At 43.2% G+C, this 27,538-nt stretch overlaps 1 protein-coding gene across 1 annotated transcript; it reads right to left on the reverse strand.

Moving 5' to 3' along the window:
* On the reverse strand, positions 1-26,683 carry LOC149427402 (galactocerebrosidase-like). The gene is made up of 11 exons (XM_089668076.1): positions 26,386-26,683; positions 23,886-24,041; positions 17,925-18,049; positions 15,896-16,023; positions 14,219-14,308; positions 13,420-13,509; positions 11,010-11,154; positions 6,799-6,979; positions 5,279-5,442; positions 1,764-1,840; positions 1-526 (listed from the first exon to the last, which is right to left on the reverse strand). The coding sequence occupies exons 1-11, from the start codon at positions 26,631-26,633 to the stop codon at positions 377-379; spliced, it is 1,554 nt and encodes a 517-aa protein (XP_089524202.1). The 5' UTR covers positions 26,634-26,683; the 3' UTR covers positions 1-376.
* Between the last annotated feature and the right edge of the window lie 855 nt (positions 26,684-27,538).

Consider the following 27,538-nt stretch of genomic DNA (forward strand, 5'->3'; position numbering starts at 1 on the left):
ACGAATATATATATTTTTTCCCCCCATTAATGAAATTACTTAAGTTGATTAATTAATTCATGAATGATTGATTGTAGGAATAGAGTGCCTGCAAGTTTTTTTTTTTTCCAAAGAAAAAAATTATTAAGTGCAAAAAAACCCAGAGAAGGAGACGCATCTCTGAAAACCAGAATTCAAGTCTATACAGTGTAAATGTCTCCGAACCGTACCGCCATATCCATCGCCGTCGTAGAATGCAGTCCATGTTTGCAGCAACCACCCTGGTGCTACGTCCCCTACAGACACAATTGGAGTGTGTGAGAAGCGCCCCTCCCCCTTCGTTCACAGTACAGCCGCGGTCAGTGCTACAATCAGGTCGCCGGACGCCGTTCAGAGGTTACAGAACTGTGGCTTTGATCATAAAGTTATCAAACTGTGCAAACTCAAATGAGCCGGTCCCTATAGCGGCCCAGCCACGAGCCGGTCCCACCGTAATTTTGCCTTTCCACAAGGGATTACCGTTCAGGAGGCCGTAAGCACTGGAACCCTGGAGGGGAAAAAGGAAAAAGGAAAAAAAAAAAAAAAGGAGAGACAGTTATTCCATGTCTGGCCACAGGATCTGCTCAAAAAAAAAAGCTTAGTAGAATTCCATGGGTGTAAACCCTCCCATATACCCAGTGAAGTGACTGGCCTCAGGTGGTACACGGAGATGAAACAAATCCTCCTACATAAGTAGTACCTGTTTATCTGCCGTCATCTGTACATCCATTCAAAGTACAGAATTTACACAGGAACTCAGCTCTGAAAAACAGGGGGCAGGGAGCGGACGTTCCATTAGTGAAGGGAGCTCCGAGAGCTGATTGGAGGGAAGTGACACTCCCCCCTCCTTCCACACAGCTCACAGGAACAGAGCTGAGGCTGTCAATCACAGGCTGTGGGCTGGAGGTCCCTCCCCTGTCACCATTTTTCTCTTGGTGTCAGGAAAAGTCAGAGGAAGGAGGCAGCAGACAAAAATGACACTTCGTGCTCTGGATTGAGACAAGCACACACTACAGGGGGATATGCTTTTTCCCATTTCATGTCTGAGGTGTACAAAAACTTTAGAAATGGGTCCTAAAGGTGGACTATCCCTTTTTTTTTTTTTTTTTTTTTTTTTAATTACGCCAGTCAATAGACCCTAGTCACACCTGCGAATGGGGTCGTTCTCGATTACATGCAGGAGACCCAGGAAGGGGGGGTGGGGGGGTTCCCGGTGTACCTGGAACCCCCTGTAGGCAGGGCCGATGCTAGACTGTTTTGTGCCCTAGGCCACTTGTGCCTCCCCCCCAAAAAATATAAAATTTAAAAAAAAAAAAAAACACACTAGAAAATTTTAAATCAACACCACATGAAAAATGCAAAATTTCTTTTAATTTGCAAAAATAAGTGCCATAAGATGCCACCAGCAGCAATATTAAGAACACAGTGTCCCGGATGGACTGTATCTGTGGCTGGCAGTGGCAGGGTGACAGTTGCAGTGAGTGGAGGATGACGGATCCACACTGACAGATCCCCGGCTGGAATTCCCCAGGCAATGGGGGAGGTAAAACACTGACAGCAGGCAGCTGAACTGAGCGATCCCACACAGTGACAGATCCGACACAACACCCCACCACCGACACAGATCAGCAGGCACTAGAAGAGCAGGCTGGGGGATCGTGATGATATTTTCGGTTTACAAAAACCGAAAATCCAAAGCACACATCCATAAAAATGCCCGTCCACACAGATGGTCATCGACTTACCTCCACGTTAAGGGTCAGCGTGTGCCACGTCCTGGCACGGACACCAGAAAGCCCCTTCATCAGGACGATCTTCCCGACTGTAAATAAAACTTACAATTAGGGTGCGCAATCGCCACAAGAGACGCAACCAATCGCAAGAGACGCAATAGAGCCGGCCTAGTGGGGAATTTCAGATTTTATTATTGGCTCCTGAATATCGCGTGGCATCGGCTGATCCAATAGAAACCGGCTAACATTCAGTTCATGTGTACGGCCGACAGAAGCTGGCCGTTCGACCGGCTTTTGTCCCAAGGGGGTATGACTGAAAAAGGTATGCCGATCGGCATCTGATCAGCCAATGGGTGAGAGCGCTGACTGGTATGTTCTGGAGGGGGAAGGGTGGGGGGTGAACAGGAAGGAATATTTTTTTTCCCAGCAGGAGCAAATTGGATAGTGCTTTGCTGGGTTTTTTTGGCCTTCCTCTGGATCAACTGTGGGTATAGGATTGTAACTTTTTTTTTTTTATGGTTGAACTGGATGGAATTTTGTCTTTTTTCAGCCAGACCAACTATGTAACCACCATTAGTAGAATAAAAAATAAAACAAATGAAAAATCTAATATAAATACACTCACCGGCCACTTAATTAGGTACAACTGTTCAATTGCTTGGTAACACCAATTGCTAATCAGCCAATCACGTGGCAGCAACTCAATGCATTTAGGCATCTAGCCGGGGTGAAGAAGACTTGCTGAAGTTCAAACAGAGCATCAGAATGGGGAAGAAAGGGGATTTAAGTGATTTTGAACCTGGCATGGTTGTTGGTTGCCAGATGGACTGGTCTGAGTATTTCAAAAACTGATGATCTACTGGGATGTGTTGAGTTGCTGCCAAGTGATTGGCTGATTAGCAAATTGTGTTACCAAGCAATTTAACAGGTGGACCTAATAAAAAGGCCAGTGAGTGTGGCGTGTGTGTAATTTATAACACAAAGAATTTTAGGTTTTTTCAGGTATTTACCAAAACATATTCAAGCTATAGTTCTATAATGGATATCAGCTGAAAGTGCACACTGTCAGGTTTAATTTGAGGGTATGTGCAGCCACATTGGGGGGATGGCTACTCTTAAGAGCTGTAATTTCTAAACCCTCCCCCCTTTTTCAAGGTCCCAAAAGTAATTGGAGAATTGAATATAATCTTAAATAAAATGTTAATTTGTAATATTTTGTTGGGAATCCTTTACTGGCAATGACTGCCTGAAGTCTGGAACCCATGGACATGACCAAAGACTGGGTTTCCTCCTTTCCGATGCTTTGCCTGAAGTCTGGAACCCATGGACATGACCAAAGACTGGGTTTCCTCCTTTCTGATGCTTTGCCAGGCTCTAACTGCATCTGTCTTCAGTTGTTCTTTGTGGGTCTTTCTGCCTTTTAGTTTTGCCTTCAGCAAGTGAAATGCATGCTCAATGGGGTGGAGATCAGGTCATTGACTTGGCCATTACAGAATATTCCACTTTTCGTTCAAAAGCTCCTGGGTTGCTTTTGCAGTGTGTTTTGGATCCTTGTCCATCTGTACTGTGAAGCGCCGTCCAATCAACTTTGCTGCTTTTGGCTGAATCTGGGCTGACAGTATATCTGTGAACACTGCGGAATTCATCCGGCTGCTTCTGTCACATGATCAATAAACACCAATGACCCAGTACCACTGGAAGCCATGCATGCCCATGCCATCACACTGCCTCCACCCATGCCATCACACCTCCTTCACCATGTTTTACAGATGACGCTGTGTGCTTTGGATCATGAGCTGTTCCAAGCCTTCTCCACACTTTTTTCTTCACGTCATTCTGGTACAGATTCATCTTAGTTTCATCCGTCCAAAGAATGCTTTTCCAGAACTGGTCTGGCTTTTTTAGATGTTTTTTTTGGCAAAGTCTATTCTGGCTTTTCTATTCTGGCTTTTCTATTCTTGAGGCTTATGAATGGTTTGTACCTTGTGGTGAACCCTCTGTATTTGCTCTCGTGAAGTCTTCTCTTGATTGTAGACTGACAATGATACGCCCACCTCCTGGAGAGTGTCCTTCACTTGTCTGGATGTTGTGAATGGGTTTTCCTTTACCATAGAGCGGATCCTGCGATCATCCACCACTGTTGTCTTCCATGGACATCCATGCCTCTTTATGTTGCTGCGCTCACCAGTGCGTTCTTCTTTCCTCAGAATGGACCAAACTGTTGATTTGGCCACTCCTAATGTTGCTGCTATCTCTCTGATGGATTTGTTTCGGTTTTGAAGCCTTACAATGGCCTGTTTCACTTGCATGGACAGCTTCTTTGAACACATGATGAAGGTTCACAGCAATAGATTCCAAATGCAAATACCACACTTAGAATCAACTACCTGCTTAACAGATGAAGAAATAATGGAGTAGCCCACACCTGGCCATGAAACAGCTTTTGATTCAATTGTCCAATTACTTTTAGTCCCTTGAAAAAGGCGGGATGGCTACTCTTAAGAGCTGTAATTCCTAAACCCTTCCTCCAATCTGGCTGTACATACCCTCAAATTACACCTGAGAGTGCGCACTGTCCGCTCATAACCATTATAGAACTATAGCTTAAATATGTCTGGGTAAATACCTGAAAAATCAAAAATGGTGCCTGTGTCCAAATATATATGGACGTGTGTGTGTGTGTACACACACATATACATACACTTTGTATATTTATTGGTTTGTGTAAAAATAATAGTGTTTACACTTATGTGGTGGGTTTTTTTTTTCTCTTCTTCTTTACCAAAGACATGTATGAAGAATTTGACAGAATTTATGAAGAAATTTGTTTTGTTTGTTTTTAACTTTTATATTGGAAATATTTTATAGCAGAAATGTCTGTTTTCCTTCATATAATAAAAAACCCAGTGATCAAATACCAAGAAAGCTATTTGTGGGGGACAAAAAAAACAAAAAAAACAAAACAAAAAAAAAAGGACGTAAATTTAATTTGGGTGCAGTGTTGCAGGACCGCACAATTGTCAATTAAAGTAACAGCGCCCTAGCGCAAACAACAGCCTGGTCAGAAAGGTGGGGGGGGAGGGGGAAAGGGAAGGGGAATCCTCTGGGGGGGTGAGGGGTTAAAGAAGAATTCCAGGTAGGGATATTTTTTCCATAGTTCCATTGTTCCAGCTTGGACCAATATAACCGTCAGTATGTGACAGAAATGATATTCATCATATTCAGGTTCACAAGCCATCGGCCCACCACTATGCACAAAAAAAATGGAACCAAATGGACATTCATGGTTATAGTATCAGCTGGACATGGTCCGACTTCAGGACAAGTGGTAGGGAGGATGAGCCAGTAACAAGGCTGCAGACAGCAGTAATAAATGGGTCTCCCTGGTATGTACATCGTCATGTTATTTTAGAAACTGGCTCAGATTAGAGAATGGTTTAGGTCTCTGGGATGACCCGGCACGCCTCTCTAAGCAATGCATGCGCCGTCCCTGCCTGTTAAAGCTCCTCCCCTAAATGCATACTTACGCAAGTCTCCGGTGACTTTATAAGTGCCGTCGGCCAACACCCAGAAATAGATCCCTTTGGCCACATAGGTGTCTGATCCACCTTGATTCACTCTGGCTGCAATGAAGACACTGCCCGTGTCCGGGGTCTCAATGTAAATGTCGCAGGTTACAGCAACGTTGGACCTACAAACCAGAATACAAAGAAATGTGAACGGCAGAAGCTGTATATACAGAGCTCTCACCTGGCTGCCAGTGGTGTTGCGTGCAGCAGGTCATATTACCTGCACTATATCAGTGTCCAAGCGGTTTTTTCTGAGTTCCTGTGCATTGCAAAGGTTTCATTTTTTTGGGTTTTTTTAATAGGCTGCTCAATGGGTGTGAAACATGCAAAAAAAGGTGCTGGAATTATTTTTTTTAAATCATGTCCCACTAAAATGCATAGTACCTCTATGTCACATGGGGTGGGTCACATGCGTGATGTCCCAGATGGCCCTGTTCCTTACATATTTAAGAACAGTCAAGCCAGCTCAGAGGCAGAGGGCTGGCAGCCAGCATCGGGAACAGAACTTTTTTTTTCCCCCCTTCTTTTTTCGGGGAGGCGGCTGACATGCAATTGACATTGGATCTACTGCAGGGGACATTCTTTTGTTAAAGGACTTGTCAAAGATCGTGTCCTGTCTTTTATTACACTACACTTTGTGTATGAGGATGGGGTACCATGTACCCCATCCTCATTAACATGGGGGGGGGTTGAAGGGGATTCCGATAAGCCCCCTGCCCGCAGACCCCCACAACCACCGGCCAGGATTGTGGGGAAGAGGTCCTCGTCCATCAATATGGGGACAAGGTGTTTTGAAGGGGGGGGGTTGCCCTGCTCCAAAGCACCCCCCCCAATGTTGAGGGCATGTGGCCTGGTATGGTTCAGGAGGGGGGGGGGGGGGGGGGGGGGACGCTCGCTCGTCTCCCCCCTTTCGGAACAGATTAATTGGTTTTCAGTGCACTCCTATGGGAAAGTGTTTGTTTACGAATTTTTTTGCTATACGAAAAGTCCTGCAGAACGAATTAAATTTGTAAACCGAAGTATTACTGTATATATTTTGTTGTTTTTTTTAACACACAGACACACACAAGTTAGTTGGCATAGGTGTTAGGAGGCTAGTGTTAAGTAGGCCATATAAGTGGATCGAATTTCGGTCAGTTCCAATTTTGATTCATGTATGGACAGGCTGATACTATACAAGTCAATCAACTTGTGAACAGCCTACTGGGCTTTTGTCGAATGATCCGTGACGCCAACTATAGCCAGCAACACAGATCATTGCATTCTGATGGTGGGGACGTCTTCCCGCTGTCAGCATACAATAGCTCAGCACTTTTTGTTTCGTTTAACCCTCTGGTTGAACAGAAAAAAAAAAAAAAAAAAAAAAGAAGAATAAAAAAGCAGCATGTATGGCCGGCTCTTGGTAGGTATTCTACTTTGAATTCCCCACAATGGGACACTGACAGCAATTAAAACCTGACAGGGCGGCAGGCACTCACCAAGTGAAGTCTCCAATGACGCTTATGGCTTGAGGGGCGTCAGACGCCCAGGTGATGGGACGCTGAGTCACCACCTGCCGGAAGGTGAACGTGTGCTCTCCGGGGTCCGAGATGTTTGTGAAGTATTCGAAAACTCCAGATTGGTCTGCGAAATACGGAGCCTCGCTGAACGGAGGGTTACCTGGGCACAAGAACGGTTTATGAATAGACTTCAATCCAGAGGAGCATCTCACATCTTCAAATGTCACTGCTTAGCTCATGGAGTCTCATTACCACAATACTCTGAGTAGCACCCACATGTGATGCTGAACCTCCATGATTAAAAGTTAAAGAAAGGGGTGGGTCTGGGACAGTCAGGCAGGCTAGACCAGCCTTTCTCAACCAGGGTGCCCAGGCACCCTGGGGAGCCTTGAGGTTTCTTCAGGGGTTCCTTGGCAAATTTTCTAAAAATTACCCAAAACTTGTATATAAGCCAGAGGGTGGAACAAGCCTGCCTTTTAGTTACACGAAGCCACAGTTTTCCATTGTGCACCATTACGACCTTCTAGCCGCGGGAGTCCTGACAAGCAATGACATCAGTTGATAAGGAGGATGTCAGCTGCCTGCACAGCATCCTAGTTTGACCCTCCCCTGCCCCTCTCCATCAATGCTGGGATTCACATTAGCTCAGTGATGGAGGAGAAAAACTGACGGAGAGTATAAACATTGGAATACTAGTCAGTAGCAGTGTGCAAAAGTGTATTGCTTTGGAAGAATAAATCCCCTCTAGCGTTGGGCATCCTACATGTGTGGATGTTGCTGCATTATATGAAACCGTTCTTCACATTTTAGAATGGGGTGCCTCAAGACTGTCCGTAATTTTAAAGGGTGCCTTGACTGAAAAGGTTGAGAAGCGCTGAGGTAGACAATGCCGGGATTCCTCCAGCAAGGAAATGAGGTGGGCTCTGACCTGCAGCAGCTTTGAATGAAAAATAAAAATATACATATTATATAAATAAAAACATTTTGTGTGGTTTTTGTTTTTTATACACAGTTGTGTTCAAAATAATAGCAGTGTGTTGAAAAAAGTGAATAAAAGCTGAAAATCCTTCTAATAGCTTTTATTTCTATCCACACAAATGCATTGGGAACACGACACATTCTATTCCAAATCAAAACATGAAGAAAAATACAACAAATTTATGTTGTTCCCCAAAAAAAAAAAAAAAAAAAAAAAAAAAAAAAAAAAAAAATCGCAGTGTTTGTATTCTTTACAAACTCAAACATTCACTATATAAACTGAGAAATGTTTGAAGATTTTGCTTTCCTTTGAATGACTTCATGAATATTTGGTTGTAGTCGCACGGTTTCTGAGAACTGCTGTACATCTGTGTTGCATGGAGTCACCCAACTTCTGGCCCCTGTGATCAGGTATTCCAGCCCAGGATGATTGGACGACATTCCACAGTTCTTCTCGATTTCTTGGTTTTGCCTCAGAAACGGCATTTTTGATGTCACCCCACAAGTCTTCTATTGGATTAAGATCCGGGGATTGGGCTGGCCACTCCATAACGTCCATCTTGTTGGTCTGGAACCAAGATGTTGTACGTTTACTGGTGTGTTTGGGGTCGTTGTCTTGTTGGAACACCCATTTCAAGGGCATTTCCTCTTCAGCATAAGGCAGCACGACCTCTTCAAGTATTCTGATGTATTCAAACTGATCCATGATCCCTGGTATGCAATAAATAGGCCCAACACCGTAGTATGAGAAACATCCCCATATCATGATGCTTGCACCACCATGCTTCACAGTCTTCACAGTGTACTGTGGCTTGAATTCAGTGTTTGGGGGTCGTCTGACAAACTGTCTCCGCCCACTAGACCCAAAAAGAACAATCTTACTTCCATCAGTCCACAAAATGTTGCGCCATTTCTCTTTAGGCCAGTCAATGTGCTCTTTGGCAGATTGTAACCTCTTCAGCACACGTCTTTTTTCCAACAGTGGGACTTTGCGGGGACTTCTTGCAGATAGCTTGGCTTCACATAGGCGTCTTCTAATTGTAACAGTCCTCACAGGGAACGTCACACCTTCTTTCATCTTCCTGGAGCTGATTGTTGGCTGAGTCCGCGCCATTTTGGCTATTCTTCTATCCATTTGAATGGTAGTTTTTCAATTTTTTCCACGTCTTTCCGGTTTTGGTTGCCATTTTAAAGCATTTGCGACCATTTTAGCTGAGCAGCCGATCATTTTCTGCACTTCTTTATATGTTTTCCCCTCTCCAATCAACTTTTTAATCAAGGTACGCTGTTCTTCTGAACAACGTCTGGAACGACCCATTTTCCTCAGAATTGCAGAGAGAAATGCACTGTAACCATCATGTCCAACACTTGCTGCCTTCCTTCCTTAAATAAGGGCAATAATTGCCACCTGTTTTTCAAAGAATGAATGACCTCACTAATAGAACTCCACACTGCTATTATTTTGAACACGCCCCTTTCAATGAGTGATTCAATGACACAGAATCAGCAGCATGCATGTCATGACTGTTGGGTCTGTTGGATTTCTATTACTCTACTACACCTGCTAGGAAATTATTTGCCATGTAGAAATATCATTTCTACCAAAAACAGTGATTGATCCGGTTAGTGATGTCTGACTGCTATTATTTTGAACACAACTGTATATATTGTTTAAGTATGAATCAAAACAAAAGTCATTCAAAAACAAGTTCAAATCAATGAAAAAAGTGTTCAGTGAACCCTCCTTTGGATAACGAAATATATGTGCATCTGTCAAACTCACGTACAAAGACCTCCTCCACCATATATCTGCTCACCTCACGCAGTGTGACCTCACTGCTGTAATGACGTTCCAAGAGCCGTTTACAGAGTACTACAACCGCTGTCCCAATGAATGGTAACGTCATGACGTCATCCACACACTCCGACACATTTCGTCATAAGTCACGTGACTTTATCAAGGGGATACCTTGATAAAGTCACGTGACTAGTGACAAAACGCGTCCAGGAGGGGTGTGCGGATGACTTCACGACGTTACCATTTAGTGGGACAGCAGTTGTAGTACTCTGTAAACGGCTCTTGGAACGTCATTACAGAAGCAATAGCATTCATTGTGGCCCCGTGCTTTGCCTTGCATTACAATATGGATGGTGTCTGGTTTGAGCATGTGCAGGACTCTGCTGCTGAGATGATACTGCCATCTAGTGTCTAATCAGCACATCACTAGATCTTCATCATACCTGGTGCAAAATAGACCTCCAGAACGTATTTCTTATGTTTTAATTGATGAATAAAAGGATAAAGCACTATGTGGAGATCTTTTTAATGAGGAATACGGCTAATACAAAGACACTTATCAGGAGGGAGATTACTTTGGAGTCTTCATTCAGCAAGCTGATCTTCTGAGTCCATTTGGGACCAAAAGTGCAGTTAGACCGTAACATTGTATAATGTGCGGTCACACTGCGTGAGGTGAGCAGATATATGGTGGAGGAGGTCTTTGCACGGGAATTGATGACAGATGCACATATTTTTCGTTATCCAAAAGGAGGGTTCACCGAATGAACACTTTGATTGAACTTGAGTTTTTCAATTACTTTTGTTTGACTCATACTTAAAAATATTTTTTAAGTTTCGTGTGGTTTCTGTATATATATATATATATATATATATATATATATATATATATATATATATATATATATATATATATATATATATATATATATATGTAATTTTTTTTTTTTTTTTTTGGGGTATATATTGGGCTGGGTTTTTTTTTTGTTTTTTCTTAACCAAAGTATTTCTTTTCCAAAAAATATATTACATTTTTAAAAACGGTTTTCGGAGAAGTGCATCTTGAATTTTTTTTCCGCACCAGAATTTTAATTTCGATGCACCACTACCCAAAACCTCTTGAGATATCCACGTCACATACCCCAAGAGGCATTGGGGGGCGCTGACTTGCCTAGGAGAATGGCAGAAGAAGGGTCGGGAAGAAATACCTTTTGTTAAAAAAAAGGTAAGAAAACAAAAAGGAGGAAAAAAAAAAAAAGCGGATAACTGTGCAGAGAAAAGGGGAGGTGGCGGGATAGAAAAGTAGGAAACGTGTCAAGAAGGGTAGAGTTACGCTTTAAATTCATACATTTGAGGAGGAGCCCAATAACAAAAAGGCACACGTCATCCAACGGTCTACATGCTGCTCACTTACGGACATTAAAGTTGTCCTTGTAGTTTCGTGGGAAGGGCCAAGGCTTGGGGGGCTCAGGGTAAGACCCTTTCTGTCCATCTCTAAGAGTTGTCAGAGTGTACACCTCGTCCACACCCAGCTCCAGAGTGAACACGCCGTTCTGAACCTGAAACAGACATGACAGGTACTCCAAGATTTCACAACCCCCCAAAAAATTGCCTATTAGGTATCCTAGGTGAATAATCCATTTTTAAATCATGCCAAAATATTACAACGTATACCCTACTTTTACACCAGAAAGACTACTCCCCGAGCATGGATGGGGTCCTCTGCCCCATCTACCGAAACGTGGAAGAAACGGATTAATGGCAATCCACGGTTATTCTGCAGCTTCTCTCTTGTAAGGGCTCATGTACACTGCAGCTGATAAACTCACGTTTAGCAGCTTTTCTGCATTTTTTTCAGCAGCCCCTGAACTCTCCCTAATGTTCTCCTATGTGTCCATGTACACATTGTCCTTTACAGGCAATTGAATTTAGTCTTTTTTTGAATGCACCAAACTTGTGTTCAGAAGTAGATTTTACCAGCGTTTCAAACTCAAAATGCCTGTAAACGCGGCTAACTGCTCCATATCCAGATGCTGTCCGGAGCCTTTTTTTCATCATCAGAAATGCATGCAAAGCGTTTTCCATGTATTCAAATGGACCCGGTACACCAGCGCAGTTCCAGGTTTCACATGAAGGAAACAATGGTAGAATGCGCCGCATTATGCTCATGATGGGATCCATAGTGACTACAACCAGAAAAGACAGGTCATCTCAACACATACTGCTCTCTCTGCTTCTGCTCTCTATATTTCTCTCAAAATGTCTGAAATAGTTAATTTTTTACTGTTTTTCAGTGCATTCGGGAAGGTCTCCTGAGGTTATCTTTTAAACGCGTGCAAACGCAGCTAAACTGACGTTTTTTTAACCTACATTTTCCAGCAGTCTGTTTCCATCGTTCAGAAGAGTTTTCCAAACGTTCCGTGTACATGAGTCCTTAGACCCCATGTACACGGGACACTTCTGAACGATGGAAACTGACTGCTGGAAAACGTAGGTTAAAAAAAAAAAAAAAAAAAAAAAAAAAAAAAAAACACACACAAAACCTGTTTAGCTGCGTTTGGAAGTGATTTTTAAAGATAAGCACAGGAGAACCTCCCAAATGCCCAGAATTCACTGAAAAGTGGTAAATTATTAACTATTTCAGACAGTTTCAGAGAAATACAGAGAGTAGAAGCAGAGACAGCAGTATGTGTTGAGATTATCTTAGGTATGAGTTGTTCATTAACATTTCTTTTGTTTCCAAGGGTGGGAAAGGTGTCTGGTGGATGGAGTCATTAAGGCCACCTGGCAGGGGGTCTTCATGAGGAAATTGAAGTGTGAATGGTCATTAACATATCTTTTGTTTCCAAGGGTGGGAGAGGTCTGAATGGTCATTAACAGATCTTTTGTTTCCAAGGGTGGGAGAGGTCTGAGGTGTGAATTGGTCATTACAATGTGTGACAAGCTTGGCAGGATCCTGTGTTCAGTGTTTTGTCCATTTGAGTACCTTGAAAACACTTTGCATGCATTTTGCATGATGAAAAAAGGCTCTGTACAGCATCGGGAACTGAAAGAGTTAAAAAACAATTTCAGACGCAAATGCTTATAAACGCGGTTTGCCACGTTTGAAACGCGGATAAAAAATTGACAAGTTTGGTGCGTTCAAAAGAAACTACTGTGAACTCAACTGCCTGTAAATGAAGAGGTGTACATGGACACATAGGAAAACATTAGGGAGAGTTCAGGGGCTGCAGAAAAGAAAAAAAAAAAAAAAAGAAGAGGCTGAACAGCTCCTAAACGTGAGTTTATCAGCTGCAGTGTACGTGAGCCCTTAGAGACAGGAAAAAAAAAAAAAAAAAAAAACACCCAATTTCATACTAATGGCCAGAATAAATATTGTGGCCAATAAAACGCATTAATGCGAAATGCATCAATATGCATAAACACGCAAAAATGTGGCTTTTAACACTTTTTTTCCTGCAGCTTCTTCTCTTGTAAGATGAAAAGGCGTCTAACAAGAATACAGTGCCACAATCACTTGGCAACCAACACAGTGAAAAAAAACAACACACAAACATTGCATTGTATCAACCACAATCGTATATTTCAAATAATTCACCTAAACCGCTTCAAAACACAAAAAGTGCTGAACCAGCAGGTGCAGTATTTCCACTCAGCCATGTCTGAAGGTTTGCCAAAATTTAGGTTCTAGCATTCTGATTCAGCAAACACTTACCTAAAAACATAAAAATCCTTGTGGCTGAGTGTTTTGTATAGACGGGATTTCCCAGAGAAGTCTCCTCGTTATACACACAAGTCAAGGAAAGTTGTAATAGAACACTAACCGTTATTGGTGACAACTCCTGAAATAAGGCGTGCTTGCTGGTGTTGGTGGAAAGCTTGGAATGCCAGACCTGCAACGTCTTTATATCCCTCTACAGCGAAGAAAGCGAAAGAAGAAGGAAAAAGGGGAAGGAAAAAGGGGAAGGAAAAAGGGGAAGGAAAAAGGGGAAGGAAAAAGGGGAAGGAAAAAGGGGAAGGAAAAAGGGGAAGGAAAAAGGGGAAGGAAAAAGGGGAAGGAAAAAGGGGAAGGAAAAAGGGGAAGGAAAAAGGGGAAGGAAAAAGGGGAAGGAAAAAGGGGAAGGAAAAAGGGGAAGGAAAAAGGGAGGAGGAGAAGAAAAAAGAAAAAAGAAAGAAAAAAGAAAGAAGAAAAGAAGAAAGAAGAAGAAAAAAAGAAAAGAAGAAAAAGAAAGAAAGAAAAAAAGGAGTTTTAATTATTGTTCTCCAGGACAGGAAGTGAAGGGAATTCTCCCCAATGGAACAGACAAAAAAAAAAAAAAAAAAAAAACATAAAAAAAGGGCAACCCATTCAAAGTGAATCCAAAACTAAGCGTACAGCTTTGACTTTAGAAACTTTCCCCATCATTTTGTATTGACCCAGAGAAGAACATGGGAAAATCTAGAACAAACGTTTGAAACAGTTTGGCATCCATCAAACAACTTCTACAATACACGCCCTCTATTTTTTTTTTTTTTTTTGTTAAAATGGATAAAAAAAAAAAAAAAAAAAAATTAATGAAACTAAAGCCAAAATAGACTCGCATAAAAAAAAAAAAAAAAAAAAAAAAAAATTTGAACACTTACAAATTGACCATCGAGCTGGAATGTGGCGTTCTGGGAGGAGACGTTGAATTTGGGAAGAAAAGGACGGATACAGATAGAATGGTCACGTGACTAAAAGAAAAAAAAAAACAAAACAAACATACAGGGTGATATGAAACACATGCTTGCCAAAAAATACAGGATAACCAGCTATTAACCCCTTGCCTACCGGCCACTTATACTCCCTTCCAGTCCAGGCCAATTTTCAGCTTTTAGTGCTGTTGCACTCTGGATGACAATTGCGCGGTCATGCAACACTGTACCCATATGAAATTACCTTTTTTTTTTCCTTCACACAAATAGAGCCCTTTTGTGATATTTAATCGCCGCTGAGTGTTTTATCTTTTGCGCTATAAACAAAAAAAAAAAAAAAATTGAAAAGAAAAAAAAAAAAAAAGTTTTTGTTTTTATTATGAAATTTTGCAAACTGGTAATTTTTCTCCTTCATGGAAGTGCGTTGATGAGGCTGCACTGACGGGCACAGGTGGACGGCACTGATGATCAGTGCCGATCACTTCTGACAATTGCCGGTTATCGGGGGTGGGGGGGTGAACTTATCCTTTAACCGCTTGCCCGCCGTCCTATTGTAGAAGTACCGCAACAGGGCGGCAGGGCTGCACAAGATCACACACACACACACACACACACACACACACACACAATTTGCATATCTGGGTACAGAGCGTGCGCGCCACCCTGACCGAACCGCCGGCTAGGGATGTCAATCACTGGGTCCTGGATCGTCAGGGAAAACTGACAGGGGAGAGACCTGTGTGTAAACAGCACAGGTCTCTCCCATGTCAGCAAGGACATGCTGCTTTGCATCTCCGCACATCATATCTCCCTAGTTAAAAAAAACAGTATACCCTTTGATCGCCCCAGATGTTAACCCCTTCCTGCCCAGTACCATTAGTACAGCGTCAGTGCTTTTTATTAGCACTGATCACTGAATTAGTGTCATTGGGATGTCAGTGGCAGTTAATCCCCCCCTAGTGTCAGAATGCCCGCCGCAGTCCCCCTATAAGTCGCTGAACGCTGTCAATACTAGTTTACAAATGGCGGTATATATACTGGAATTTTATTTTTTTTAGACGCTATAACTTTCACATAAACCAATGAATTTACATGTATTGGGATTTCTTTTAGCAGAATACATTTTGACCTAAATTTATGATGAAATTTGATTCACTTTTATTTTTTACTGGATAAGTTATATAGCAAAAAGTCAAAAAAATATTGTTTTTATCAGAATGGTCAGTCTTTTGATTCTAGCACAAGAAAAAAAAAAAAAACCCCACATGCAGAGGTGATCAAGTACCACCGAAAGTTCTATTTGTGGGGGAAAAAAAAAAAAAAAAAAAAAAAACACGTAAATTTCATCTGGGTGAAGAGTTGTATGACCGCGCAATTTTCAATTAAAGTAGCGCAGTGCAAAAAATGGGCTGGTCAGGAAGGGAGGAAACCCAATAGAGGGGAAGTAGTTAATACTCGTCTAACTACTAATCTATTTCTGTTGCATCAACTGAGCTTTAAAGCTTTGACATTTAAAAAAAAAAAAAAAAAAAGCAACAAGTGAAGGGATACAAAAGATACTGGACTGTGTCTGCAATAAGATGTAAAGGGACAGATGCCTCAACCACAAAGCTAACAGCCTCTTACCATAGTCTCTATAATAATGGTGAGGTTCCCCAGCCTGTCCGTGAGGGCCACATAGCTCCCACCATTCTCCAAGTGGCCGACCGTGCGGAGGTAGAACCAGCCCGGCTCTGTGAACTGTGTGGTATGAGCTGAAAGAGAAATAAAAAACGTATTATACAGCAAACTTATGGGCAGCACAGTGGCTAAATGGTTAGGGAAGCAGCACTGAGCCATAAGCAGTGAGTGAGTGTTGACAAATTGTTTTCAAGAAAAAAAAAAAAAAAAAAAAAAACTGGTGGGTTTCCTTGGTGGAGTTGATCCAGGGAATATCAGATTGCCTCCCGGGGGGATCAGGAAGGAATATTTTTTTTTCCCTGCAGGAGCAAATTGGATCGTGCTTTGCTGGGTTTTTTGCCTTCCGCTGGATCAACTGTGGGTATAGGATTATAACTTTTTTTTTTTTATGGTTGAACTGCAAGGACTTTTGTCTTTTTTTTTTTTTCCAGCTAGACCAGCAATGGGCAAACTACAGCCCGGCGGACCTTTTAAGCCGGCCCGCGGAGCTAGGCTCCCGCTAGGCTCCTCTCACAGTCCGCCCTGAAGACCGGTGCAGCATGAAAATCTGTCTCCTGTGAGGATCTGTCCCCCTCGACGTATCTGCGCATGTGCCGGAGATCGCCGATCGGCTGCTAATGCCTGAAACTGGCACATGCGCAGATACGTCGAGGGGGACAGATCCTCATAGGAGACAGATTTTCATGCTACACCGGAAAGGCGCGGGAACACGGCGAGAGGAACGCGCGGTGCAAAGGTAAGTAAATTGACACAGGGGGGACTTGGGGACTTAATATGGGGAATGAATTACTATATGGTGGATGAATTACTATAGGGGGGATGAATTACTATGGGGGACGAATTACTATATGGGGGATTAATTACTATGCTTACTATGGGGGAATATTACTATACTTACTATGGATGACACATACACATCGTTCATCTACTCTTGGTCCAGCCCCCGGGTCCAATATATGAACCCATTGCGGCCCTCAAGTCAAAAAGTTTGCCCACCCCTGGGTTAGACTATGAAACTTAAAATAGTGCCGTCAATTTATGCAGCACTTTAACTATATATTGTACATTCACATCAGTCCCTACCCCTCAAAGGGCGTACAATCTAAGGTCCCTAACCCTCAAGGGGTGTACAATCTAAGGTCCCTAACCCTCAAGGGGCGTACAATCTAAGGTCCCTAACCCTCAAGGGGCGTACAATCTAAGGTCCCTAACCCTCAAGGGGCGTACAATCTAAGCTCCCTAACCCTCAAGGGGCGTACAATCTAAGCTCCCTAACCCTCAAGGGGCATACAATCTAAGCTCCCTAACCCTCAAGGGGCATACAATCTAAGCTCCCTAACCCTCAAGGGGCGTACAATCTAAGCTCCCTAACCCTCAAGGGGCGTACAATCTAAGCTCCCTAACCCTCAAGGGGCGTACAATCTAAGCTCCCTAACCCTCAAGGGGCGTACAATCTAAGGTCCCTAACTCACCTTCATACATACACATACTAGGGACAATTTAGACAGGAGCCAATTCACCTACCAGCATGTCTTTGGAGTGTGGGAGGAAACCGGAGGAGTACCCGGAGGAAACCCACACAGGCACAGGGAGAACATGCAAACTCCAGGCAGGTGGTGCCGTGGTTGGGATAGATAGATTTTTTTTTTTTTTTTACACATAATATTTATGTACACTATTGTTCCAAGTATATAAAAATATCTTCTGACCTACTAAAAACGTAGTGAGCTGACAACTCTGCCTCCACTGCATGGACAATTTCATGCAGTGTTGTCAGCCCAATCTGAGCTTTCCCCTGCTAGACTACAGATCTCTTCCCTTCCTTTTCCTCATCTCCATAAAAACGGGCCAACAGGCAGGATGGGATTGAGATCTCAGTGTAGCGGAGTTATCAGCTAAGTAAAGGCATTCTAAAATTAGACTTAAAACCGCCGGTGTGGTATTGCTAAGCAGTTACTGAGAGCGTTGTCCCTACCCGTTATCCATATAGGAGAGGAGACCACGTAGTTTCCGCTCCATGGTTCTTTGGCAGTCATCAGTCCTTCCAGACCAAACGGGAGCTGCTCATAATAACTGGCCACGAGGTTCCAAGCGATGGTTCTGAGGGTGGGGAGAAGAACAAAGCTGCAGCAATGTGCAATGGAGTGGAAAGTGGATTAACGAGCAACTCAACCCAAAACAAAAATTCTGTTATGGAGGTAAGATTTAATACTTTTCTGGATATTCACAGCTGCCCGTGCCCACATTGTGAAGCTGCCCCGTGCCCACATTGTGAAGCTGCCCCGTGCCCACATTGTGAAGCTGCCCCGTGCCCACATTGTGAAGCTGCCCCGTGCCCACATTGTGAAGCTGCCCCGTGCCCACATTGTGAAGCTGTCCTCCCAACTCCAGAAGGCTGGATTTTCAGCCAAGGTTCTGCTGTCACCAACTTCTACTTCTAGGAATCCACTGGAGTCTATTGGAGGGTGCAGATGACAAAAACCCCTTATGGGCTGCCACCTAGTAGATCTTCCATGAGGAACACAGGAAAGTCAATGACACCCATTAGGCCAGCTGAAGGTGCCAGGCTTGGTGCAGCGACCTCCTCGTGATTCCAGTCAGCAGTGTAGCGCCAGCTCTGATGAATCCATAAATGAAGATGTGTGTGCTCACCATAAAAGCCTTTTCTTTGGAGTTCATTCAGGGGCACAGCAAGTCTTTAACCTTTAGGTGATACTAATGCCTACGCAAACATTGGACACCGGAAAACAAAAATTATAGTCCAGCCCAGAATAACCCACCTTCCTCCCAGCATTCCACAGTTTGACACAAATGCCAAAAGCAGGATTATAAAACACAGATGGGTGGCACCGAAGTCCTTCAATAGATGCCAAGAAAAAGTTTACGGCGAGTACAAAAATACAATTCCTTTTTCTCATACATTGAAAGGACATTGGAAGTCTTTAATCTTTGGGTTATACTATCACCTGCGCAAGGATCGGACAATGAAACAAAAAACTGCGGTCCAGCCCAGGATAACCCACGTTCCTCCCAGCATGCCACAGTTTTGACACACAAATGCCAAGAGGAAGTACAAAAATCCAATTCCTTTCTCGTACATTGAAAGACTTGAAGTGCTTTTGGATGGCCCAAAGATTAGACCAAGGGGTAGCCAACAGAGTAAGCAAACAAGCAATCACTAACAGACCCAAAAAATAAAAATAAACTGGGGGCCTCTCAAACTCAAAAGGCCGCCTGAAGGATCTTACACTCAGAACTGGCATCAGTTGAAGCTGAAAACATCCCACTGGTGGAATTTGGGGGATGTCTGAAGAGAAGACCAAGTGGCAGCCTTACAAATCTGGAAAAAAAAACAGTTGCTTGAGAAACGCTCACAGACCTAGTAAGAGTGCCTTGGCAGGGTAGAACCCGACCCTTGAGACCATAAGCCTGAATGACGGTCTGTCTAAACCACCTAGAGATGGTGAAACAAGAAGTTGTTGAAACGAGAAGTGAAAAACACATTTCTGGGGGGGCTTCCAGAAAAGCAAAAAAGTGAATCAGTTTTCCTAAAAACCACAGAGGATGGGAGGAAAACTCAGAGTTAATAACATGCAGATGATGGAGGGAAAATTTCCTTCTAATGAAGTGGAGTCTGACAAAAGGAATGGGAGAACAATGTCCTGGTTTAGGTGAAATGCAAAAGCGAACTTGTGCAAGAAGGAGGTTCTGGGCCTCACCACCACCATGTTCCTATGAAAGACCAAAAAAGGTTCCATGCAAGACAAGGCCACCAATTCAGAATCACCTTGCAGAGGTGACGGCTACATAAAGCAATCTTGTGGGCAAGTCAAGAGAGGGGGACGTCTATAATGGGTTCAAACTGTGGCTACTGAACACAAATCCTTTCCCCAAGAAATTCCCTGATGGATGATAACCTGCAGAGGTAGCGAGACAGTCGATGGCTTCAAACATGCTTGGGACAAACAGCCATCATTTTTCTAGGTTTCTTTAACCACTTCCAGTCCGGACACTTTCACTCCCTTCCTGTCCAGGCCAATTTTCAGTGCTATCACACTTTGAATGACAATTGCGCGGTCATGCAACACTGTACACATGAATTTTTTAGCATTTTTTGAGACAGATAAATCTTTATTTTGGTGGTATTTATTCACCACTGGGATATTTATTATTATTTTGCTATGTAAATGGAGAAAAAAAAAAAAAAAAGTGTTTTTTTTATAAAATTCTGCAAATAAATAGTATTTCATCATAAATCTTGGACAAAATTTGGTTATCTTTTTAGTAAATTATATATATATATATATATATATATCTCTATCTATCGCCATATCCCAAATTAGTTTATAACCAAAAATTATAATTTTGTAACTTTTTTTTTTTTTTTTTTTTTACACATACTGTCACCCTAGCAGTAGTATCACCATAGTGACACTACTACTGGGGGGGTGATGAAGTTTTTTTTTTTTTTTTTTACACTGATTGCTTTTACACCCATAAAGGCTGTAAAAGCAATCATTTCTCCTTCTCTCTGGCTGCATTCTTGTAGCCATTGAGAACTAATGTGTGAGCTGTGATTGGTCACAGCTTATCACATGGTACAAGGCTATTATGAATGGCCCTGTATCATGTGACCTCTGATCATTCACAGATTTCACACGTAGTAAGCAATGTCGTCAGAAGTGACATTTTACTTACTACTCCGCATGTGATCATTGATTGGCCAATCAGTGATCACATGATCGGGACCTCGCACAGAGGTCCCGTTCAATGTCCGGGGGACACAGCGGGCACCGGATCACGGTGCTGCGCGCTCCCAGGAAGAGAGCACAAGCAGGGGTCTGGGAGACCGTTTATAAACGGCCACCGACCCTGCACTGCCACCGTCCAGCCGTTTATATACAACAGCCAGATGGGAAGTGGTTAACATTATGTAGGGAATGGTGGACTGCATCAATAAAGGGCCAAAACAGCCTCCTTTCACTTGGGAGTTATGACAGAAGACTGCAACTCATCGATCAGGGATTTGAGCAACAAAGAATCAATCTCTGTGGCTGATGGCTCAGAAGCCACTAAGGGCCAAAGTAAATTACGAAATCTGCTGGAGAGGGAGACAGCTTGTTTTATGGTTTCTGCAATCACAGTCAGCAAACAACTAAGTAATTTGAGCCATAAAACTTGTATGATTGCGGTAAGAACAGCCAGAGGGCAGAGGACGCAGCCACACCTGACTGAGCTGAAGAGGACTCAGATAAGAAGACAAACTCTAGCAGGAGAGGACAACATGCCTCCAGACGTCTGTACCATCAGTAGGTGTGCTTCAAGCAGTTCCTGACCGTTTGCAAAAAGTGAGCCAGAGCACCCACTACAGTGGGATTGTCCCTTCAAGGCCACCGCACACACACAAGCATGTCTAGAATCAGACATGATCCAGCCATACAGTAGCTAGGCAATGTACATGCTTATGGTAAGAGGCAAGGCCTCAGGTACCCATGAAACCCAGAAAACTGGTAGCAGGTGAGGCTCAATGACCCGAGGGTCTCATGGCCAAAAGATGACCAAAGTCACTTTAGGTGGGAAACAACAAAATGAAGTTCCACATAGCTGCAGCAGGAGCAGCAGCAGGGAGATGCTTCCTCAACACTGTATATATAGCAGTAAAGAGAACAGGGATCAAGAAACACTCCACCCAGCAGGTGACATCAGCACTCCTATCCCACTGCAGAGCCAGTGGAAAATAGTGAATAATGGCTCCCAGGAAAATAAAAAGGTAGCTCCCATTGCTTAGCTTGATTGGTCTATTCGGTGAGCAAGTCTTCAAAAAACAGGGCAAGCATTGAGGCAATGCCAGTGGCAGTGGACCTGGAAATAATTTCACAGCTAACATTACCAGAAGAGTCTTGAAAGAGCTCCACATGCCTGAAGGTCATTTCTGGGCTAACCCCACAACTTTCAGCCATGTGGGGTTCAGTTACAGTCCAAAAGCCCAGCTAATAATGGCTGTGCCAGAGTTCTACTGTACAGAGGAGAACCCTCCAGCAGTGATGGAGAGAAGAATATGAGAGATGAAGAGCAGAGCTGAAGAAGAGGTCCATGCTCCTGAACACACCAACAAAAAATGGAGGCACGTTGGTAATAGGGGCGGTTACACCCTGGGCTGGACTACAGCTTTTTTATTTAAAAGGTGTCCAATCTTCCTATAGGCAGCAGTATAACCCAAAAGGCTGTAAGACTTCCTGTGCCCCTCAATAAACAGAAGAATTGCAGAACAGACATCCATCCTCCTAGGACATGCTGGTAAAAGGGGTGGTTATACCCTAGCTTGGTCTACAAATTGTGTCTGAAAAGGTCTGATCTTCCTATGGGCAGCAGTATAACCCAAAGGCTATAAAGACTTCCTGTGTCCCTCAAATAGAATTGAAGGACAGACATCCATCCTCCTAGGACATGCTGGTAAAAGGGGTGGTTATACACTGGCTTGGTCAACAAATTGTGTGTCTGAAAAAGGTCTGGGTTATACAGCCGCCTATAGGAAGATCAGACCTTTTCAGACATACAATTTGTAGACCAAGCTAGGGTATAACCACCCCTTTACCAGCATGTCCTAGGAGGATGGATTTCTGTTCTTCAATTCTTCTATTTATTGAGGGACACAGGAAGTCTTATAGCTTTTGAAAAGGTCTGATCTTCCTATAGGCAGCAGTATAACCCAAAGGCTGGAAGACTTCCTGTGTCCCTCAATAAATAGAATTGAAGAACAGAAATCCATCCTCCTAGGACATGCTGGTAAAAGGGGTGGTTATACCCTGGCTTGGTCAACAAATTGTTTGTCTGAAAAAGGTCTGGGTTATACAGCCGCCTATAGGAAGATCAGACCTTTTCAGACATACAATTTGTAGACCAAGCTAGGGTATAACCACCTCTTTTACCAGCATGTCCTAGGAGGATGGGTGTCTGTTCTTCAATTCTTCTATTTATTGAGGGACAACCTTTGGGTTATAAAGACGCCTATAGGAAGATCAAAGGTTGTCCCTCAATAAATAGAAGAATTGAAAAACAGAAATCCATCCTCCTAGGACATGCTGGTAAAGGGGGTGGTTATACCCTAGCTTGGTCTACAAATTGTGTCTGAAAAGGTCTGATCTTCCTATAGGCAGCAGTATAACCCAAAGGCTATAAGACTTCCTGTGTCCCTCAAATAGAATTGAAGGACATCCATCCTCCTAGGACATGCTGGTAAAAGAGGTGGTTATACCCTGGCTTGGTCTACAAATTGTGTGTCTGAAAAGGTCTGATCTTCCTATAGGCGGCTGTATAAGCCAGACCTTTTTCAGACACACAATTTGTAGACCAAGCCAGGGTATAACCACCCCTTTTACCAGCATGTCCTAGGAGGATGGATGTCTCTTCTTCAATTCTTCTATTTATTGAGAGACACAGCAAGTCTTCTAGCCTTTGGGTTATACTGCTGCCTATAGGAAGATCAGACCTTTTCAAAGGCTATAAGACTTCCTGTGTCCCTCAATAAATAGAAGAATTGAAGAACAGACACCCATCCTCCTAGGACATGCTGGTAAAAGAGGTGGTTATACCTTGGCTTGGTCTACAAATTTTGTGTCTGAAAATGTCCAATCTTCCTAGAGGCGGCTGTATAACCCCAAGGTTGTCCCTCAAATACACTTGGAAGGCATCCATCCTCCCAGGACAACAAGCGAAAAACTGAGCCATACTGATAGTAGGGTTTTTATCTCCTTTGCCAGCATCCAATCCCACTGTAGTATAACCTGAGGGTTAAAGACTTCCTGTATCACTCGATGGACGAGAAAAATGATTTTGCTTTGGCTTCCTAGGCACTAACCGCGTAGAGATTACTGAGCTCTCTCACTATGTGACCAGGTCAGACAGATTAAAAACTGGGCAATAAAATGAAACTCACGAGGTCATATTCCCGTTGACATAATTCTGGTTCAGGATTCGCGCCCAGCATCCGCCACCGATCTCGTTGTTGAAAGTGCTGTAATCTTCTGAGGACCAAAGTTTCTTCCCCGTGGAAATGGCATCAGAAACCGTACGTGTGCCGGGATAATGGGCTCTATATGAAGGCGAGAGGAGATCCAGATTAGCTTTAACAAGAGGACCTGTCATTCAGAAGCAGAATGGGATGGGTAGAGAGCTTGGACACTGATCAGTGGGGGAGGGGAGAGCAAAATCCAGTATTCATACAGGCACAGATATTGCTTTATTGGCGATAAATGACGTTTGATGAATAAAGACCTTCGATGATGTTGCTTACAAACCAACTGACAATGTATTATAAAATAGAAGTTCACTACATAAAAACGCAAATGTCTATTTAAAGCTTAAAAACGCCAAGAAGTCAAAAATAAAGTAGAAAAAGTGTTCTGGTCCATCTACTGTGTTCAGCTTTACCCACATCCAACGCTCAGATGAGGAGGGAACACCATTATCTTTAGATGGGCAGGACTAATGTTTTATTGCTCTGACTTTGCAGCACTAGAGTCTTACATTTCTAAAAGGGCTGAATCTGCATGGAGTTTGTGCATTCTTCCTGTATTCAAAGTTATTTTCTTCAACAATCCAAAAAACATACGCGGAGGTAAAGAACTCAGGTAAACAGGCTCTACAACGTGTATGTGAGCTCCTCTATGGCAGAGTCTATATGGTACAGCAGATGCAAATGTCAGAGCTTTAGAATTGTATGATAATAATAGTGTGTGTGTGTGTGTGTGGACATTAGAGTGTAAGCTCCTCTGGTGCAGAGACTGATGTGGCTGGCTCAGTGTTCTCTGTACAGCACTGTGGTATATGTCAAAGCCATAGGAATGTATAATATTAACAACAATGTGAGTGGTAGGACATTAGGAGTGTAAGTTCCTCTGGTATGGATAATATTTTATGGATTACTACTACAACAACAAAAAAAAAAAAAACAGTTATTCTGTTTTTATTATATAGTTCTCACTGTACTAGAATGTAAAAAAAAAATATGCATTTTATAATGTAAATTTATATAGCGATGAAAAAAAAAAAACTGTATCAGTGTATAGCTTAGCAAAAAAATGTATACATATATGCAGTATGTGATATGTCTTTTTTTACATAAATATCACACACTGTATACCTTTATTCCCTGCTTTAGAATAGTTAAATTATTTTATCTCATAATTATCACACACTGTATATTTTTGCTGCTAGAACAGTTAAATTATTTTCTTCTACATAATTAGCACACTGTATTATAATGTAAAAAATAATTTAATATAATATTTTAAATACAGTGTGAGATAATTATGTAAAATAATAATTTAACGATTATAAAGCAGGAAAAAAAAAAAAAAAAAAAAAAAAGTATACATGTATACAGTGTGTGATATTTATGTAATAAAAAAAAAATGGTTATCACACTGCATACATTTTTTGCCGCTTTATAAATAGCTAAAAATTATACATTACATAATTATCACGCACATTACACATTTTTTGCTGCTTTATAAATATTGATAATCATTGCTAGGCTATACATGGATACTTTTTTTGGTCGCTTATAAATAGGGCTCTAAGGGAATACATAAGCAGTGCAAAATGTGATTGGTGAAATATTTTAGGTTGAGTGACCCCTGGCAACCAATGAGCAATCATTTCATGACCCTAACAAGTGAAGAGGAAAAACAAAATAAGATTGAAACATTTCCTGAGAGATATAGATTATACGAGGGGGGGAGAGAGAGAGCGCGAGAGAGCGAGGAGGGAGGGAGAGAGCGAGGAGGGAGGGAGGGAGAGAGCGGGGAGGGAGAGAGCGAGGAGGGAGGGAGGGAGAGAGCGAGGAGGGAGGGAGGGAGAGAGCGAGGAGGGAGGGAGGGAGAGAGCGAGGAGGGAGGGAGGGAGAGAGCGGGGGGAAAGAGCGGGGGGAAAGAGCGGGGGGAAAGAGCGGGGGGAAAGAGCGGGGGGAAAGAGCGGGGGGAAAGAGCGGGGGGAAAGAGCGGGGGGAAAGAGCGGGGGGAAAGAGCGGGGGGAAAGAGCGGGGGGAAAGAGCGGGGGGAAAGAGCGGGGGGGGGGGAGGGGGGGGGAAAGAGAGGGGGGGAGGGGGGGGGAAGAGAGGGGGGGGGGAGAGGGGGGGGAGAGAGAGAGGGAATTTTCTTTTTTTTGTACACTGTTGTGTTCAGTGTTCCACAGTAACAATTTACAATTCAGACAGAAGATCAAACGATCTCCATCCCTCTGGAGAGATTTTCCTTTACTTCCTGCCCAGTTGACAAGCATCAAACAGATAAGTGAGTGAAATCCCTGCAGCAGAGACTGTAGCCGTTCCCTACACTACCCGAAACTAAAGTTTTGGCTGGAGTTGGGCTTTAACATGTCAGAATGGTGGCCTCTGGGTCAGGAGTTAGGAGACAGAGTGTGACGCCGGATCCTACCCTATCACATCGATCACCCTGAGGAGTTCCGAGTCCCGCAGCATCTCATATGCGATTGGCTGCCAAAGGTTATCACTGGCAACGATCCTCACCCGTTCCAAACCAAACTTATCCAGGGTGTAGCGCAGCAACTTGTGAAAGAGAGAGAAAGAAGAAAAAAAAAAAAAAAAAAGCGTGTAGGGTGAAAGCAAGAAGTGCGCGGTATACCCATCCCGCCAAGAGATTAGTGTATTAAATGCACACAACATGCAATAAGAAAGCAGCACAAGGCAGGGGACACCAATAGCAGCACAGCAGAAAGGGATTGTGGGTATAAGATTTGTGATTTGGGGGAAAAAAAACAAAAACAAAAAGTGTAATGCAAATGTACAATCAAAATAAATACATTAAAGCTAAACTCCAGGGAGATGTAAACGTATACAAAATAATTCAGCTCTGTAATCATTTATGCACCAATCACCAAATGTGGACACACCCGAAAAACATCTAAAAGTGCACAGGACATAGGCAGTTCGCTCCTTCCTTTCTGTCGCTTCTCCCTCCTACCTAGCATGTATTGGAAATTCCTGACTGTCAAAATGACAGAGGGAGGAGGGAGAAGAAGGAGGGAGAAGAGGGAGGAGGGAGAAGAAGGAGGGAGAAGAAGGAGGGAGAAGAGGGAGAAGAGGGAAGAGGAAGAAGAGGGAGAAGAGGGAGAAGAGGAAGAAGAGGGAGAAGAGGGAGAAGAGGGAGAAGAGGGAGAAGAGGGAGAAGAGGGAAGAGGGAGAAGAGGGAGAAGAGGGAAGAGGAAGAAGAGGGAGAAGAGGGAAGAGGAAGAAGAGGGAGAAGAGGGAAGAGGAAGAAGAGGGAAAGAGGGAAGAGGAAGAAGAGGGAGAAGAGGGAAGAGGAAGAAGAGGGAGAAGAGGGAAGAGGAAGAAGAGGGAGAAGAGGGAAGAGGAAGAAGAGGGAGAAGAGGGAAGAGGAAGAAGAGGGAGAAGAGGGAAGAGGAAGAAGAGGGAGAAGAGGGAAGAGGAAGAAGAGGGAGAGAGGAAGAGGGAAGAGAGGGAGAGGGAGGGAAGAGGAAGAAGAGGGAGAAGAGGGGAAGAGGAAGAAGAGGGAAGAGGGAAGAGGAAGAAGAGGGAGAAGAGGGAAGAGGAAGAAGAAGAGGGAAGAG

The sequence above is a fragment of the Staurois parvus genome, unplaced genomic scaffold (genome assembly GCF_062004578.1).
Source record: "Staurois parvus isolate SC_StPar_1 unplaced genomic scaffold, SC_StPar_1.0 ptg003803l, whole genome shotgun sequence".
Taxonomy (NCBI): Eukaryota; Metazoa; Chordata; class Amphibia; order Anura; family Ranidae; genus Staurois; species Staurois parvus.